At 38.3% G+C, this 18,965-nt stretch overlaps 1 protein-coding gene across 4 annotated transcripts in view; it reads left to right on the forward strand.

Annotated features, from left to right (window-relative positions):
- sdk2b (sidekick cell adhesion molecule 2b) overlaps positions 1–18,965 on the forward strand; it is a 288,773-nt gene that overhangs the window by 245,402 nt on the left and 24,406 nt on the right. For all 4 annotated transcript variants that reach the window (XM_079595113.1, XM_079595111.1, XM_079595112.1 and 1 more), the window contains exons 13-31: positions 1,234–1,410; positions 2,130–2,266; positions 3,110–3,257; positions 4,697–4,837; positions 5,486–5,667; positions 6,868–6,983; positions 8,733–8,928; positions 9,770–9,868; positions 10,484–10,675; positions 11,814–11,935; positions 12,032–12,141; positions 12,710–12,860; positions 12,948–13,185; positions 15,081–15,196; positions 15,410–15,599; positions 15,689–15,787; positions 16,653–16,847; positions 18,111–18,312; positions 18,516–18,619. In XM_079595113.1, coding sequence (XP_079451239.1) covers positions 1,234–1,410; positions 2,130–2,266; positions 3,110–3,257; positions 4,697–4,837; positions 5,486–5,667; positions 6,868–6,983; positions 8,733–8,928; positions 9,770–9,868; positions 10,484–10,675; positions 11,814–11,935; positions 12,032–12,141; positions 12,710–12,860; positions 12,948–13,185; positions 15,081–15,196; positions 15,410–15,599; positions 15,689–15,787; positions 16,653–16,847; positions 18,111–18,312; positions 18,516–18,619 — 2,915 coding nt within the window. The remainder of the gene's footprint in view (positions 1–1,233; positions 1,411–2,129; positions 2,267–3,109; positions 3,258–4,696; positions 4,838–5,485; positions 5,668–6,867; positions 6,984–8,732; positions 8,929–9,769; positions 9,869–10,483; positions 10,676–11,813; positions 11,936–12,031; positions 12,142–12,709; positions 12,861–12,947; positions 13,186–15,080; positions 15,197–15,409; positions 15,600–15,688; positions 15,788–16,652; positions 16,848–18,110; positions 18,313–18,515; positions 18,620–18,965) is intronic.

The following is an 18,965-nucleotide window of genomic DNA, read 5'->3' on the forward strand; positions in this document are numbered from 1 at the left end:
GATGCAATTAATCACGAGTGTTTGTGAATGCTTGTCTGTTTCCAGCGTGTGTGCGAGAGTCTTATCGATTACGCAGAGGTTGGACACATCTGTTAGACGCGTCTGATGACCTTGGATGTTCCCTGAATACTGTGCAGTGTCTTTGAGATTAATGTAATATGTAGATCTGCTCAGTTAAATACACTGTTTCATACACACAGGTGTTATACGGTAACTACGTTTGCCAGACCAGAGGCACATAGGAACGATTGCTTTACTGTGATACAATAAATCATTTTTACACTCTCTCTCTCGCCCTCTCTCTCTCTCTCTCTCTCTCTCTCTCTCTCTTCAAAACTCTCTCTTTAACTTGAATTTGTATTTACAGACTTCATCAGAAATTATATTATACTGTATGAAATTAATCATTAGTCCTAAAAAAGGGTGATCAAAATGCTTTAGCTTCACTTTTCTAGACTTGTGTGGCACACTTGGTCAGGAGTTGAACTCGGGTTGCCCGAAGCGCAACTTCACTACATGTTGGGCCAGGAAGCCATCGGCTCTAACTGGTTGCTAAAGTTAAACAAGATTGATGCTAGAACTGGGTGATTGCTAGGATGTTGTGGTTGGTTGCTAGTTTGTTATTTGTTGGATGTTTGGGTGTTCTGGATGGTTGCTAGGCCATTAGGTGAATGCTAGAATGTTGTGGGTGGTTGATTGGGTGTTACTAGGTGGATGCTAGAGTATTCTTGGTGGTTGCTATAGTTTTACCAGAGTGATGCTAGAACTGGGTGATTGCTTGGATGTGCTGAATGGTTGCTAGGCTGTAACTCGGTGGATACTACAGTGCTTTGGGTGGTTGCCAGGCCAATACTAGGTGGATGCTAGAATATTCTGGGTGTTTGCAAGGGTTTTTACTAAATAAATGCGAGAGTGTTGTGGTTTCTAGGTCTTTATTAGGTGGTTTCTAGGGTCTTTGTAGTGATTTCTAAGTTGTTAACAGATTTTAAAAAGAGGGTTTTATGAAGCCCCACTATTAACATAAACATTGCAGAATGTTCACAATCAAATCTAGATGGATCAAATCAAGTCCCACTGTACAATATTTCCACTTTCTTTTACATTATGAAAATACAATATATTTGATGTTATCTGATATTCATTGACAGAATAAAAACAGCTACTTATACACAGTAATGGTCTTGACTGATATTTGTAGATTTATAGTATGTTGTTGTTTGTGTGTACGTTCAGGTTTGTTTGGGAGAAGGATGGTCAGGTGATCATCCCTCAGTCTCTGCCTCGAATGCGACTGGATGTCAATGGAACGCTGCACATCTCTCAGACCTGGTCAGGTGACATCGGCACATACACCTGCAGAGTGACATCAGTGGGCGGCAATGATTCCCGCAGCGCACACTTGCGCGTGAGGTCAGAGATGAAAACGCTATCCCATCATCCTCTCTGCTCTGTTCCCTATCCACGCAGTCCTTCATCTCTTCTGATCATTTCTTTTTGATTTGTTCTGTCTCCTGCTCTCTGAATCGTACCTCATTCAGTTTTTCAATATCCCTGTTCATCACCTTCACTCATTCGGTCTCTTTTTTTGGGTGTCGTTGCCTCCATTTTTTAATTCAATAGCACAGTAGTTATTATCTGCTCTCATTTTTTTTCGTTCTGTTCATCTCATTTCTTCTTTTTTTTCCATCAAACATGTTTTGATTCACCCTGTCTTTTTCTTTTTTCTTTTACTTTCATGATTGATTGACAATCCTGTAGTCATTTTAAACTCATTCATTCATTTCCACATTTCTCCACTGTCAAACATTGCCATTCTCTTTTTAAACTCATTTTTATTCCTGTCATATATAAATAAAAATTGATAAATATATATTTAAAATATATGTCACATTTGAGTGCAGCTTGATGCTACAATAAATTATGTTGTTAAAAATAGTCAACTAGATACTAGATGTAACATGAATAGTTCTAAACGGCAATCCACCTTGACCTCTGTTTTATAGAATGACCCATTTATGTACTTGTTCTCTTTAGATATTAGATATGCTTCATGGAGTGCTCATTAAATGGCCCTGAAAAATAATGACTATCTCACGCTCTCTTCTTCTGAAATAACACATCACCCACAGGCAGTTGCCTCATGCCCCTGAGAACCCCACCGCAGTGTTGAGCACCTCAGAGAAGAGAGCCATAAACCTCACGTGGGCCAAACCTTTTGACGGGAACAGCCCTCTCATTCACTACATTCTGGAAGTATCTGAAAACAGTGAGTTTTCTTGTTACAGTGAGTAATCTTGGCCAAGTTGTGTGACATTGATATAGTTACCTTGTTATGAATTTCACTGATGATGTTCTGAAAGTCATAATAATGTTAAATAGAGTAAGCTATTAATATTATATGATCAAAATAATTGTTTTGATAAAACTTTTATAATAATAACATATGAATAGAATTATTTTGTGTTATAATAATAAGAGACATCAATGATAGTATATAATATTAATAAGAATAAATAGCGGTAATAATAATTATTATTTTATTATTAAAATAATATGAATAAAATGATTTTGTTTTTCATAAATATGATTATTATTATAATTTTAATATTATTATTGTTGTTGTTAACTAACCAATTGGTCCCACTTTATATTAAGTGACTTTAAGTACTATGTACTTGCATTCAAAAAATAAGTACAATGTACTTATTGTGTTCATGTTTAATTGTAAAACACTTTTGCTGCGGTGTGATACGGGTAAGGTTAGGGACAAGTGTGCTGGTATGGTTAAGTTTAAGGGTGGGTTAAGGTATAAGGGAAGGGTCAACAGTGTAATTACATACATTAATTACAGCTGTAATTTCATGCAGGTATTTTAAAAATATAAGTACAATGTAAAAACATGTATGTACACAATAAGTCCTTTGTATCAAATTATTAATTTCAATGTAAGTACATAGTACTTAAAGCCACTTAATATAAAGTGGGACCGAAAGGCTCTTCAGTGGCTATACAGGACCTGAAGAAAAATGTCCTATGCAAAACCTCTTTTTTAACTTTTAAGAATGTTGGTTTAGTTCATTGTGTGTCCTTCATTATCTGCTCTACACAGACGCTCCTTGGACGGTCCTGTTGGCTAACATTGAGCCAGAGTCGACCGCTGTGACGGTCAACGGGTTGATCCCGGCGCGCTCATACCAGTTCCGCCTGTGTGCCGTCAACGACGTTGGCAAGGGCCAGTTCAGCAAGGAGACTGACCGGTGAGTTGATCACAGGGTCCTAAAGCCCGTCGAGTACCATAGCTGTGCCCAGTTTGACCATAAAGATAACTCTATCACTCTGTCACAGCATGTGAAAATTGCCTGTGCTCTCATGGGACAGTGTCTATGGGAGGATTTATCTGTCTGAACGCTCTGTGTGTATACGGCTGTATTTCTCTTGGATGTGTTTATGCGTGTCAGTGTATCTTCCAAGGATCAGTGTAATCAAAGCCCTCGGCATGTAAAGGAAGCTTTTCAACACTTAAATTAGACATTCAGCAAATGCCCCCATCAGAACGGACACAAATCCCTCTGGTTCTCCAGAGGTTTGAGAAAAACCTCTTCTAGCCACGATAATCCCAACTCAGAATATACAGGGTGAAACCAGCCCAGCCTATATAAAAGAGAGATACAGAGAGATCATATTACGGCTATATTACATCTCAGACTGTATACAGCAATGACGGGCCATTTGCATTTAGGGGAAACTAGCTAGAGTAAAATAAGCCCCGCCTTCCCAGTAAAAGAGCCAATCGTCAATGGCATCGCTTTTCTAGACTGTTCTAGACTGGACCAACCTGGGAACTTTATTTATTTATTGCTATTATAGCCTAAAAACAAAGTTTACAATACCATTCATGTTCTTTTTAATTACTGACTTGAAATATTATTTGAAATGTGCGTTTTTGCAGATGGTCGTCGAGTGAACCAACTTTCCTTGAAAGGAACTTTGGTAACATCTGCAGCTCCTGGTCTTAGTTTACATGAGACAACACGTTTCAGTGTCTTGTGTTAACAAGTCTTGTGTTAACAAGACACTGTGTTATTGTGTTATCAGCTAATATTTGCCATTTCTTAATTATCAGCATCAGACGATAAGTTTTTCAGGGAACACAGGGAAGTGTCAGAAGATGCGATGAGAATGTGCCGCTCGCGTCTGAACGTTGTTTTGGTAGTCGTGACGTTTGACGTAGATTCATCGCCTGCTTGCATTTCCTCAAAAAAAAAATCCTGCGTAGTTCAGAACCATGCATTCATTTATATTTTAACACCGCTCCCTGCAATACTCAATTCTGATTCTTCAATCGCGCCATCTATCAGTCTGTTATTACACGACAACATACTCTACAACTGATTACAGAACGCTCAAGTGGGTACTTGTTGAGGTACTAAAATATGTCAAATTGATATTTTGTGTTCAATTATTGGCAAGTGGCCGCATAATAAGCCAGATAATTTTGTTGTGGTGTCTTGTTTCACCCTGAAGAGGTTTCTTTTGCATAACTATCTGCTGACAGTACACTATCCCTTAGTCTTGCTTCGCCCCCGTTTTTATAATTATGGTCCCCCCATAGGGGTCACACCCCAGAGTTTGGGAACCGTCTAAGATATCGGCATGAGCCGTCAAATAATCACTTATATTTACCTTCTCTCCTCAGGGTCTCTCTTCCAGAAGAGCCACCCAGCGCTTCCCCTCAGAACGTCATTGCCAGTGGCCGCACCAACCAGTCCATCATGATTCAGTGGCAGCCACCACCAGAAAGCCACCAAAATGGCATCCTGAGAGGATACATCATCCGGTGAGACATGTTTACTCATGTCTGGGGTCTGATTGTATCTTAAACCTTTAGTTTTTTCTATGTTTTACACTTATTTCACTCTCAATCTTCTGCTGTCTGTTTTTCCAAGTCAACGCCAATATGATTCTTTTCCAGCTGGCCTAAATTCTCTTTCTCCACAGCAGGTTTGAGGGGAAATTTGATTGTATTGTATTATTTCAAGGCTACTCCAGGATTTGAGCACTTCAGGGCATTTTCCTCCGTCAGTGATAACAGTGAAATGGACTTTTTGTTCATTTATTTATATATTTTCCCTGTTCATCATTGAGGAAAGCTGAAGGCCGTCTTTGATATTGCAAACCTTGGTCGCCCCATACTGTATGGTCCTCGGCTCAGCTCACGGAAAACGCACAGAATGGCAGGACATTTCTAGAGTGGTTCTTTGTCGCCCTCTGTGGCTTATATGTGGTACTGCGATACAAAAACCAACTCACAGATCTGATTATGAAGAGTAGATGAGACGAGGTATATTTTTAGAAATGCTTATCAGAGCCCTTCAGAGAGTGTTATCTCTGGGAAATTTTCTCCTCTGTCAAAGCTCTGTCAGTTAAGATCAGAAAATCTTTGCATTTGTCCTTGACAGTAACTATAGCCCTCTGCTAATCTCAGGTATCGCCTGACCGGTCTGCCTGTGGATATCCAGTATAAGAATATCTCAAACCCTGATGTCACCAACCTGCTGCTGGAGGATCTCATCATCTGGACTAATTATGAAATCGAGGTGGCGGCCTATAATGGAGCTGGACTTGGTGTTTACTGCCATAAGGTTACAGAGTGGACACTCCAGGGAGGTGAGGGTTTAGATCCGATTCATTCATTCATACACTAATGTTCAAAAGTGTGTGGTCAGTGAGATTTTGTATTTTTATTTATTTTTAAGAAACTGATACTTTTATTCAGCAAGAAAGCATTAAATTGATCAAAAGTAACACTAAGGAAATGTATAATGTTACAAAATATTTCAATAATAATAAAAGCTGTTATTTTGATTTGTATGTGTATCAGAGAATCCTAAAAAAAAAAAGGATCACAGTTTCCACAGAAATATTAAGCGACACAACTGTTTTCAACATAGATAATAATGTTTTTTGAGCAAAATTGGCATTTCTGAAGGATCATGGGAAGGATCTGAAGACTGGAGTAAATTAAAATTCAGCTTTGCCATCAAAATAATAAAGTACATATTCAAATATACTCAAATAGAAAACAGCTATTTTAAAAGTGAATGATATTTCACAATATTCTTGATTTTACTGTGTATTTGATAATGCACACTTGGTGACCATAAGAGACTTTTCAAAAACATAAAAAAATGTTATAGACCTCAAACTTTTGAACAATGTTGTTTGTTTGTTTGTTTGTATGTTTTATTTATTTATTTGAGTGACCCATTAATTGTTATTTTTCAATGCTGTTTAAAGGCATAGTTCATCCAAAAATGAATTATTTACTAATATCTATAGTAAATTATATTATTCCAAACCTGCATGTTGTTGTTGTTGTTAAAGTCTTCACATCATTGTTTCACAGTCCTTTCCATTCAGTAGTGAAAACAGAAAAAAATTCCCCCACAAAAAAACCCAACATAACACACACTAAATTCAGTCTTTTGAAGTCATACGGTAGAGCAAACCAAAATATACATAATTATTTTTATTGTTTTTAATGAAAATCAAAGTTTGAGGTCACTGTGAACTGCTGTTGTATGTGAAAGAGCTGTGTATAAATTATTTAAAAACAACACTTTTGCATTCCTTTAAAAATGACAGTGTATGAGTTTGGCACAATATTTTGGTAATCATTCCTTTAAAACACTACTGTTTAGTTGTCTGAAATCTATAGTCTGAAAGTCGTCTGAAATCTGTGAAGACAAAACTGATTTTTCCCCCATGACTTGTCTAGGGTTTAGCAGCTGAAATGTGTTACCAAAAAAAGAAGTCTCATTTGTTTCCGTCTTCCTTTTTCCTTTTTCCATTTTACCTGTCAACCAGTTCCCACCATCGCTCCAGGCAACGTGAAAGCAGAGCCCGTCAACTCCACCACCATCCGCTTCACCTGGACAGCCCCGAACCCGCAGTTCATCAACGGCATCAACCAGGGCTACAAGGTAAACGCTGGAGGAATGAGAATAAATCAGCACTCAGCTGCTGAAAATGCATTAAACGCAGCGTTTATTTTTTGTTTTTTAAGAGTTTGTTGATGAGATTTCATGCAAGGGCAGCCAAAGGTCTCTTTCAAACTTACCGCTCTCATTCCTTTGTTTTCACTGAGAGATCCAGAATTGATCCTCCTGTCACTCTAGTTCTTTAAAGCCAGACTGTCTCTGGAAAGAATTGTTTGGGACAATTACAAAATGGAGGCAGTCAGCCGGACACATTAGTCTTAATAGCTTATTAGCTAGGTTTAGATTCGGTCCCAGACAACAACAGCTGGGATTGGAGGAAATATTTGTCTGCAGGCTTTTTTTTCCTCTCTCTCTCTGTGGAGTCATTCGAGAACAATCGTATAACTCTCATTCTCTGTTTAGTGCCCTCAGAGGAGAGTTTCAAGTGTCTATAAACTTTGAATTGCCAAATAATCCACGATAGTATTGGGACAAGAGAGGAAATCTGTGACCATTCAGCCATTCTCAGAGGGAATTCACTTAGAATGAATCCGGCTCGATGATGGTGTTATTTGAACAATTAGGTCATTTGCAAATACACCCAAAAAAAAAAAGGTGTGCCAACACACAGTTCAATCTTGCAGACCAGTTCTAGGTTATGAGGGAAGCAGCATTTACACTGTATTATATATTATATATGCTACTATTATTTTTAGTGCTGTCAAATCGATTAATCGCATCTAACATAAAAGTATTTGGCAATAGCCAACAATACATTGTATGGGTCAAAATTATCGATTATTCTTTTATGCCAAAAATGATTAGGATATTAAGTAAAGATCATGATTCATGAAGATATTTTATAAATTCCCTACCGTAAATATATAAAACATTTATTTTTGTGAGTGAATGCAGCACAATCGTGAACATAAATGGACAACTTTAAAGGAGATTTTCTCAATGTTTCAATTTTTTTGCAACCTCAGATTCCAGATTTTCAATAGTTGTATCTCAGCCAAATATTGTCCTATCCTAACAAACCACACATCAATGGAAAGCTTATATTTATTCAGCTTTCAGATGATGTATAAATCTCAATTTCAAAAAAATGACCCATGTTATTATTATTATTATATCCTTTATTTTACCAGCAAAAGAAGCACATTGAGATTAAGAATCTCTTTTGCAAGAGTGTCCACGTTTGAGTTTAACAGATAACATCCATCAATACATACACATATACACACACAAGCAAATCCAATCAATCATATGACTGGTTTTGTGGTCCAGGGTCACCAATATATGTATGTTTGTGTACACATACACATATAATATATATATATATATATATATGCATACACATGGTAAACGGTAAATGGACTGCATTTATATAGCGCTTTCACAGACCCAATGGCCACCAAATAGCGCTTTACATTATGCCTCACATTCACCCATTCATACACCGACGTAATATGTGTGTGTGTGTGTGTGTGTGTGTGTGTGTGTGTGTGTTTTTGTGTGTATGTATGTTTATAGGTACATATACACACACACAGTATATATATATATATATATACTGTATATATACTATGTATATATTTTTATATACAGTATATACAAACCAAAATATATAAATAAATAAATAAATAGTTAATTTAAAAAAAATAAAAATAAAAAAACTAATTGTTTTAAATTAGTTCATTTAAAAAAAAAATTACGGGATCATTTATCTTATTCCCTCATTCTTCTTAGCTGTTAGCATGGGAGCCAGGAAAGGAAGATGAGATGACAGTAGTGACAGTTCGGCCGAACTTCCAGGACAGCGTTCACGTGGGCCACATCACCGGCTTGAAGAAGTTCTCGGAGTACTTCACCTCAGTGCTCTGCTTCACCACACCTGGAGACGGTCCTCGCAGCTCTCCACGACGCCTGCGCACACATGAAGACAGTGAGTGCTGTTCCTACACACACGTTCTCACTCAACATGTTCTGTTGATCCTGGAACAACACTCCTGTCTGAAACTTTAATCCTAACCATATCCCTACCCCTAAACATAACCACTACACATCCCTAAAATAAGAAGTAAATGATAGATGAATAACACTGATGCAGAAGCACCTAACCCTGGTTGTAAAGACTATACTTCACATAAACTGTAAACATTTCCCTCAAATCTGATTGGTTGATTGGAATGTTGTTCCAGGGATAAAAAAGATGTTGATCCAGGAACATGTTGTACTTGGTGAAATCAGGTTCTGCCTCAGTTGTTAATTCATCACAGATACAGTAAGTTGCAATGGCAATGCGCTGACATTAGCTTTTGGATCTCAGGAGTATATTTTATCAAACGTTAAAGCATTACATTTAAGTGAAAATGAATGGCAGGTAATATCCACTGTGGGGTGTGTTTGAAACCAGTGAAAATTGCAGGTTAGTGTAGAACCGCTACTATTCAGGAAATTAAACACCATGTTGTGAAAGTTAAGATTGTGGCTTAATGTATGGTCACTTGCCTGTGTCATTATATGATTAACATTTGACCAAAATCATGCTCAAAACGTTAAAAAGCTGATTCTGCTAGGAATGAACTGATAGATTTTTTCTTTTTCTTTTTTACATGTTTTTAAGCCGTGCTTTACATGGTTATTGTTGATGTTCAGTGCTTTCAATACCAGCCACTGGAAGCAGGATAACCTCTGACCATGTTTTAATGGAAACCACACTCACATCTCCAGGAATACTGTACCTGTGAAGGTCTCACAGTCTGATCCCTGTCCTGTATTTTCAGCTCCTGGTGCTGTGGGTCACCTGAGCTTCACTGAGATTCTAGACACTTCTCTCAAAGTCAGCTGGAGAGAACCCAATGAGAAGAATGGTGTTCTGACTGGTGAGGTTTTTATCTGTTATTAACACATATTTTTATTGAAGAAATAATCATTTTGCGTTGCTCCGTTGATGACTTCTTCAGAACCAATCATGTATCAAGTGAGACAGGATTTATATGTTGTCCGATAGATTGTCCAGAATGACTTGCATGTGATTGTGGGCGAGCAGTTATAATTTTTTGAACAGCATTTATTTTAAAGCTTATGTTTCTTATCAGAAGGAACAAAGCACAAAGCTATTTGTGATTATTGGATGGGAGGCGCGCTACAAATAATGTTTGATGTAGGGAAAAAACACAGACCTGGCAACCCTGGCTTGAACTATTGATGAATCATTTTGTTGCTATTTTTTAACTATTAATGTGTTTTTGTTGCATTAACTTGCCCTAAATTCAACACAAGAAATATTTTCTTCACACACACAGTACGAGTTTGAGTCTGAACACGTTTTTCCTCCCCTTTTGAATGACAGGATATTATCGGCCCTGATCATCGGCTGTTTTTATACAATCGAGCGATGGCCGATAGTGAAAACACATCCTTTTATCGGCCGATACTGATTATTGGCCGATACATCTGTGCATATCTAATATTTACATTTGATATTTGTTTCCTAGGGTATCGCATATCATGGGAGGAGTATAACCGTACTAACACTCGGGTTACACACTACCTGCCTAATGTTACTCTGGAATACAGAGTCACTGGACTAACCGCTCTCACCACGTACACCATTGAGGTTGCCGGAATGACCTCCAAGGGTCAGGGTCAGCTGTCATCTTCAACAATCTCTTCTGGAGTACCACCAGGTAAAGCACTCATGCATGAATGCACACACCAGTCAAAACACTTATGGCAAATTGCATATTAAAACCAGACCGGAAAAAGGTCTGGCGTGTTAATAGGAGAAGAGAAAAATGCACACATACTCTTCTCTTTCCGTGAACCAGCTTTAGACCACCACTGGTTTTAGAGCTCCCATTAAAAGGACTACAGAGGGTTATAAAGTTAAACGTCTGAGCTCAAACACACGGACGCCCTGACTTCGTGGAGTTCACTGTTACGACTCCCAGGCCAGAGATCATTTCGCCTTTATTGCTTCATTAGACGGTCTATGGATTCCAGACTCAAACCATGTAGGAACTGCACACATTCAAGAGTAAATGTAGACGTTTAAAGATGCATGAATCCTGAACTCTCATAGTGTCGCGCCACGTTACCCTTATTAAGTTATACAGACCCTGCTGCTTTCATGACATTCCCCCACTGTTTTATTGGAGGCATATTTCAACTTCTGATAATAAGCTGGGTAACAGCTGTGAGTGTGGAATGATTTGTACCACCGTTCTCCTTCATTTCTGCCTTTCACACAGACATTTAACAGTGGGAAAACTACAGAAGCTACTTATTAAAATACATTTAGTGCTGCTTGCTATTGTCATGGTGTAAAACCACCCCAAACACTTCTGAAGCTAACAACTATGTGGCCTGTGCTACAACTCTGAATACCCTAGCAACCATCCAGAGCACCCTAGCAACCAAACAGCCATGGTCAGGCAACCTCAGAACACCTTAGATACCTTAGAAACCACTCAGATCACCATAACAACCAACAACACACTAACAGCAACGTCACCAAAAACACCGGCAACCACATAGCAACTCACATTTTCTTAATAATAAAAAATATATAATATCTGGTGTTCATATAAATGTCACTGAATGAGAGCAATGTGTAATTTATTTAGTTTTACTTCATTTTTATTTAAAATCTTATCTTACCAGAAGAGGGCGCCATAACACAGCTAAACATTTTCACACTTCACTACATTCTTTTAATGTTTGGTTTATGATTTTTTTTTTTTTTTCTAATTAGTATTTATTTAAATTTAAATTTAAATAAATTGCATTGTAAACTATAACACTCTTTTCTCTCTTCCAATACAGAGCTTCCCGGGCCTCCCACAAACTTGGCCATCTCAAACATCGGCCCTCGATCAGTAACCTTACAGTACAAGCCAGGATATGATGGCAAGACTTCAATTTCTCGTTGGCAGGTGGAGGCCCAGGTGGGTCACTCTTTATTTCAGGGGGTGATGCTTTCACAATCTAGACTTGATCTTTGCCTGAACACTTGCATGAATCTCTCTCTATTGTCTTCTCAGGTCGGTATCATTGGAGAGAATGAGGATTGGGTGATGGTCCATCAGCTGGCCAATGAGCCTGATGCTCGCTCTCTGGAGGTCTCCGGCCTCAACCCCTACACCTTTTATAGGTGACTTTTATTATCCAAGCAATTTTATCATGTGCTTTTGCCATTTTTATTTGTTATATATAAAATTATAATAATTTTATAAAGCTGTAATTTATTTTTCATTCAGATTTAGTCATTTTAGTACTTCAAATTAAGCTTTTGTTATATTTATTTAATTTAGTTGACTAGGCAACAAATCTAATTTCCGTTTAAGTTTTTATATTTAATTTTATATTTTTCCCGAAAATTGTTTTAGTAACACTTTAGTTTAGGTTCCAATTCTCACTATTAACTAGTTGCTTATTAGCATGCATATTACTATGATATTGTCTGTTTATTAGTACTTATAAATCATATATTAATGACTGACTCATTCTGCATGACCATATTCTACATCCCTTAATCATACACAATACCTAAACTTAACAACTACCTTTCTAACTGTTAATAAGCAGTTATTATGTGTTTATTGAGGCAAAGTCTGATAGTGAGAATTGAACCCTAATCTAAAGTGTTTGTGATTGGATCACCCGAGATGGATGTTAATGTATAAAAGGCCATTAAGGTAAGTGTTTATTTGGATTTGCAGGTTCCGTATGCGTCAGGTGAACATAGTGGGCACCAGTCCACCCAGCCAGCCTTCCAGGAAGATCCAGACCCTGCAGGCTTCTCCTGATATGGCCCCCGCAAATGTCACCCTGCGGACAGCCAGCGAGACCAGCCTCTGGCTCAGATGGGTGGTATGTTCAAGATCTAGAATCTAAATTATACACATATATGTCGCACTGAGACACAAACTCACTCTCTCATTTATGACCGTCCATCAGCCTCTTCCTGAATGGGAGTACAACGGGAACCCTGATTCGGTGGGTTACCGTGTGCAGTACAGCAGGACCGGAGCTCAGTCCAAAGCCCTACTGCACGTCATCGCTGACCGCTTGGAGAGAGAGTTCACTATCGAGGACCTGGAGGAGTGGACGGAGTATGAGGTCAGAGTTCAGGCCATTAACGGCATCGGAGCAGGACCGTGGAGTCAACCCGTACGCGGAAGAACCCGAGAGTCCGGTAAAGAGAAACCAGGCTTCAGAAGTTTCAGTAATCAAGAGCTTACCAAAGCAAAGTGCTTTATGAATAATTCAGTTTAATGATGGCAAATGTTGCTAAACTTATTTTAAACTTACTAAAGACAGGATAAATAATGATTTTATACATGATTATTTATTAAACATTTGTCATGTATTGATTAATTAATATCAATGAAAATTCTCATATTTTTTAAGTCACATTACACTAACTATAGATTGGTTTATGGTTGTTGATGTAATGATTAATGGTCATTCTATAATTGAATGATTGGTACATTAATATTAGTATATTATTAGTATACAGTTGATATGCATTCACAAGTGTGAAAATATAAATTGACTATTTTATGGCTTCAGTCGTGGCTCATCCAGCCAGACTGTGGAGCCGGAGCTATTCATTTCTTAATATGGCCCTGAAAAGCGTTTAAATGATAACATATGTTGAGCTCAATGCACGTCTTAAATCATTTATCATATATGGTATGTGGGCACAGGATTTCCTGTTAAAACAGGCTGGGCACAGATCTGCACACACGTGCAAGGCTTTTCATTCTTTCTGTGCCTTGAAAGAGAAGCAACCCTGACTTCCTCTGGACCACCTCTTTTTCCCCTTCTCTCCTTCTGCTCAGCTCAGTCTCCGTGGTTACCAGAATTCAGGGAAGCAAGTTTGGGATTAATAAGTGGGTGTTGAGGAAATTGGTAACACATGGGGCTGTACACATGACTCCCCTGATTTTTCTTTAGCCAATCAAATTCCCGCAATCGTGCACTCCGTGTCTGGGGATTTGTGCCGCAGAGTGATTCTCTGTTACTCCCCCAATAATGGTCAAAATCTGGTGTTTTCCAGACATCACTGGCTTTGATATGTGTATAGCCATCAGCACACTTAATCCCCCCCCCCCCACACACACACACAAACAAATATATGAACATATTCCAGCGCTATTAAGGACTTGAAATGCATAGACTTATTCAGAAAGTTCAATATATCCATATGCAACTTCCGGCATGAAATGGGAAGTTGCGATAGTCTTTTCTTCTCTATTGTGTATATGCGAGTGAAACAGCAACAAACAAAACAAAAAAATTGGGGCGCGGACTTGATTGTGCCCTTTATGAATTGATTGGATGGTTGTGGTGTGCTATTGGTCAATCTCATGTGAGTGACACCCTCGTGCCAGTAAACAAGTCATCAGAGAAGAGTAGAGATTTCTTAGTCACATTTATTTATATAGCGCTTTATACAATACAGATTGTTTCAAAGCAGCGATAACAGGAAAATGATGCATTCCGGCTGTTGTACAGCTGAAGTCAGTTTACTGTGGGTTCAGCTCCATTGTAAAAATGATAAATTATTAAATTATATCTATAAGTCTATAAAGCTGTTCTGCAAAAAAATGTCATCGCTCAGTTCAGTTCTCATACAACAGAGTCAGTACTGTCAGATCAATAATATTTTTGAATATTAAGTGTCCCAAGCAAGCCAGAGGCGACAGTGGCAAGGAACCCAAACTCTATCAGGTGACAGAATGGAGATGAAAAAAAGAAACCAGGCTCAGTCGGGCCAGTTCTTCTCTGGCCAACAAACGAACATGGTGTGATTATGATTCAGGCTTCATCACAAGTCAGAAATATTCATCCAGATTGCAGCTGTTGCTGCAAGAGGGAGGAGAAGTTATTTGGATTAAAGATTACGAGGGCACATAAATAAAATAAAATAAATGATGATGTGCATTGTGCATGGATCAATTATGTATATTAAATACTGAAATACTCCATAAAAAAAAACAAGAATTGTCTTAATTTCATGATGACTGGGTTTTTTTCCACATCTGACTTTAACCAATCTTTCTGTTTTCCTCTGTATTAATGCAGTCCCCTCTTGTGGCCCCACAAATGTGTCTGCATTTGCCACTACCTCCAGCAGCATTCTGGTCCGCTGGTTTGAAGTTCCCGAAACCGATCGGAATGGACTTATCTTGGGCTACAAGGTATGCGAGATGCCATTCCCAGTGAAACAAACAATCAAACAAAAGCACCATTCTTTGGAACAAAGCTGCAAAAACGACATCTTGAATACATTTGAGTACATAACTGCATAACACATGACCAAAGCTGTTTTATTTTCCCGTACAATTAAAGTGAATGGTGACCACATCTGTTCACTTTAACTTTGATCTATACGTTCTCTTTCACACTTCCAGGTGGCATATAAGGAGAAGGATTCAGACTCTCCACTACAGTTCTGGATGGTGGAAGGAAACGCCAGCCATAGTGTTCAGCTGACCGGACTGGGGAAGTATGTTCTGTATGAGATCCAGGTGCTAGCCTTCACCCGCATCGGAGACGGCCGACCCAGCTCTCCTTCAATCCTGGAGCGAACCCTTGATGATGGTGGGCATGGCAGTACATAACAAATAACTGCCTTATTATACACTCAGATGTGTCTGTATGATAAGACTGTTTTTGTTGTCTTTTTCCAGTGCCCGGACCGCCTGTCGTCATTCTGTTCCCTGAAGTCCGGACCACCTCGGTCAGACTCATCTGGCAGCCACCTTCCCAGCCCAACGGGATCATACTGGGTACAAGATGTTGTTTTGCTTGTTTGTCGTGTGTGTCGCATGCGTGCATTTCTGTTTTCCGGCATGTTTTTCTTCTGAATGACTTCCTTTTACCATCATGACATCAAACATCCCTGAATACTTTAAAAAGTGCTGGTTAACAGATCCTTCACATGCAAATGTACATGAACATGTGAAAACAAACAATCACAGATTATCAGGTAAAGATAATTATTTACCCTTACTTACACTACCATTCAGATGTTGTAATGGTTTTGAAAGAAGTCTTGTGCTTAACAAAGCTGCATTTATTTGATCAAAAATACAGTAAGAATGGTAATATTGTGAAATAGTATTACAATTTTACATATTTATAATTTAATATATTTTAAGATGGAGTTTATTTCACCCATTACTTCAGTCTTGAATGTTACATGACATCATAAATCTTTCTAATATGCTGATTCGGTGCTCAAGCATTTTTATTTTATTTTTTCAGGATCAATGCTGCTTCATATTTTTTTCGGAAACTGTGATTTAAAAAAATCAGGATTCATTGATGAACACAGTACAAAAGAACAGCATTTATTTGAAACATAATTATTTTGTGACATTATAAATGTCTTTACTGCCACTTTTGATCAATTTAATGCAAGTTCCGCTGTATAAAAAAAAGTATTAAGCTAAAGTATTTATTTCTTTAAAAAAAAAAAGAATTGCTTTCAGTCGTGAACGGCCCCATTGTAAACGAAATCACATCGGTTCATTGGTTTGTGTTCCCTCTAATCAAGAAACAAGCCAAATGTGTTACATTCTCTCAATTGCACGCAAGGAAAAGCAGTTTGTCCTGTTCTGATATCTGTGATGTCATCGGTTCCCTCCCCAGCCTATCAGATCACATACCGCCTGAACTCCACCAATAGCAACACAGCCACGTTTGACGTCTTGAACTCCAGCGCACGGCAGTATACCGTCACCGGACTGAGGCCGGAATCCGTGTACGTGTTCCGTATCAGAGCGCAGACACGCAAGGGATGGGGAGAGGCAGCGGAGGCTTTGGTGGTCACCACAGAGAAAAGAGGTAAAGCCCGTTATTATCACGCATCAATGGAGCAAGAGAAGTTCAAACTCAGTGTGTCTGTTGACGTTAAGCAAGAAAGTAATGATCAAAGGCCTCATTTTGACTTTCATGGACCTTTTTTTCATTTAGATATTAATAAATAAAAACGAGATACACATTCTGTAATTCATAAGTGGCATCTGTGCTTCCTCTCTCTTGAAAAAGGCCCCATCCCTATACGAACGATCTTATTGACACAGGGTCATGTAATCCGTCATATATCTAGAGTGTGTGTTTGTGTGTTTATGTCTGTAAACGGAGATGTCTACAGTCCACTGAGGTTGAGTCCAAAACAAATCAATCTCCTCTAGCCAGTCCCGCTTTGGTGTGGTTTGAGACGTCTGGCGGAAGTTTTGCTGCACTGATTTCCACTCAGGCGAAGTGCATTCCTCTCACAGAGCGTCATAATCAGACCTCGGATTATTAATGCAGTGCACTGATCCAGTGTGGAGATCAGAGGTTTTCACTCATAATGTGTGCTTATATAATGAAATATGAGAGTCATACTTTTTTTATAATCTAATGTATTTTTTAAAATGTTAACTGTGTTCGGCAGGATTATAAGTGTGCATTGAAGCAGAGATAATATTATCTATAGTATAGACACAAAAACCTGTGTGCTACTTTAAAGGTAGCTTCCCATGCTACAAGTTACTCATAATTTCAAGTAGTTATGCAGTGAAGTTACTATTTGAAAAAAGTAGTTAGCTTCACTAAAATGACTAACCAATAAAGTAGCTTAAATAAATTGGCTTCAAAATATTAAACTTACCGGTAATTGAAACTATTTAAATTGTAATTTTCTGCTTACTATCGCTAGTTTTAGGGGGAGTGGACAAGTCTTTCTAAAGACTTTTTTATCAACAAAAATTTAGAGACAACTTTGAGGTGATCTAAATATTAGTTCCATTTTCATGCAACATATTACGGTATATAATTTTCATATGATATAATTTTCAGTAATTTTCACAATAACAATGAAGATCTCAGTTAAAGTTAAATTCAATTAAATTAGGTTTTACTTAATGATTTTTGAAAGACTTAAAATTGGTGAATAAATTATTTGAACTAGTTCATTTACAAGAACCATTCAAATAAATGATTCACATTAAACAAACTGATTCACAAAAATGTAAATGTTTTGGACGTGATAGGAGTGAGTTTGTTTATTGGCTTTGTTTGATTATGTTTTAAGTCTACTAATGGTTGACCTTTGACCCGCAGCTCGGCCCCAGCCCACCAGCCGTCCCACAGTCCCTCAGGAAAACGTACAGGCGCGCAGCGTGCTGTTGTCATGGGAACCAGGCAGCGACGGTTTATCACCGGTCCGGTATTACACCGTTCAGGTCAGAGAGCTGCCCGAGAAGAACTGGACGGTTCATTCAGCGTCTGTTAGCCATGAGTCCAGCTCCTACATCGTAGACAGGTACAAAAGAACATGAGCTGTGAAGTTTTGTGTGATTTGATTTAAAAGTCCTTCATGCATAAAGTCACAGTACTTCACAGCACAGTTTTTCCATAATGAGTGGTGTTACTTTGTTAGTCATTGTAACTTTATACCCTCTTTATGCAAAGCATATTCTGATTAGCTTCCTGTGTTTTGACTCGCGTGTGTGATTTTTCTCTCAGACTGAAGCCCTTCACCTCCTATCAGTTCAGAGTGAAGGCCACTAATGATATTGGAGACAGTGACTACAGTGAAGAGAGTGAAGCCATCACAACACTACAGGATGGTTAGAACATTTAACCCTTTACACTTCTCTTGTACTCTGTATCAATGCTTTATTGTGGATGCACACACACACACACACACACACACACACACACACACACACACACCAATAGCGAGCTATCTGCTTAGACATTTTAAGGCATCATAAAAGATTCTCAAACTGGTCTTAAGTTGGTCAGCTGGTCTCTCAGTCTATCTTAAGCTGACAAGTGACCCAAACCCTTCTTAAACCAGCAACCAGCTTACAGTAGGTTGCTTAAAGTAGCCTTTTGTGGTAGTTATGACCTAAATCAAATCAAAATTTTGTTTCAAAATCTTTTATTTTGAAAAAAATCTAAATAAAAATG

The sequence above is a fragment of the Phoxinus phoxinus genome (assembly GCF_949152265.1).
Source record: "Phoxinus phoxinus genome assembly, chromosome: 21".
NCBI lineage: Eukaryota > Metazoa > Chordata > Actinopteri > Cypriniformes > Leuciscidae > Phoxinus > Phoxinus phoxinus.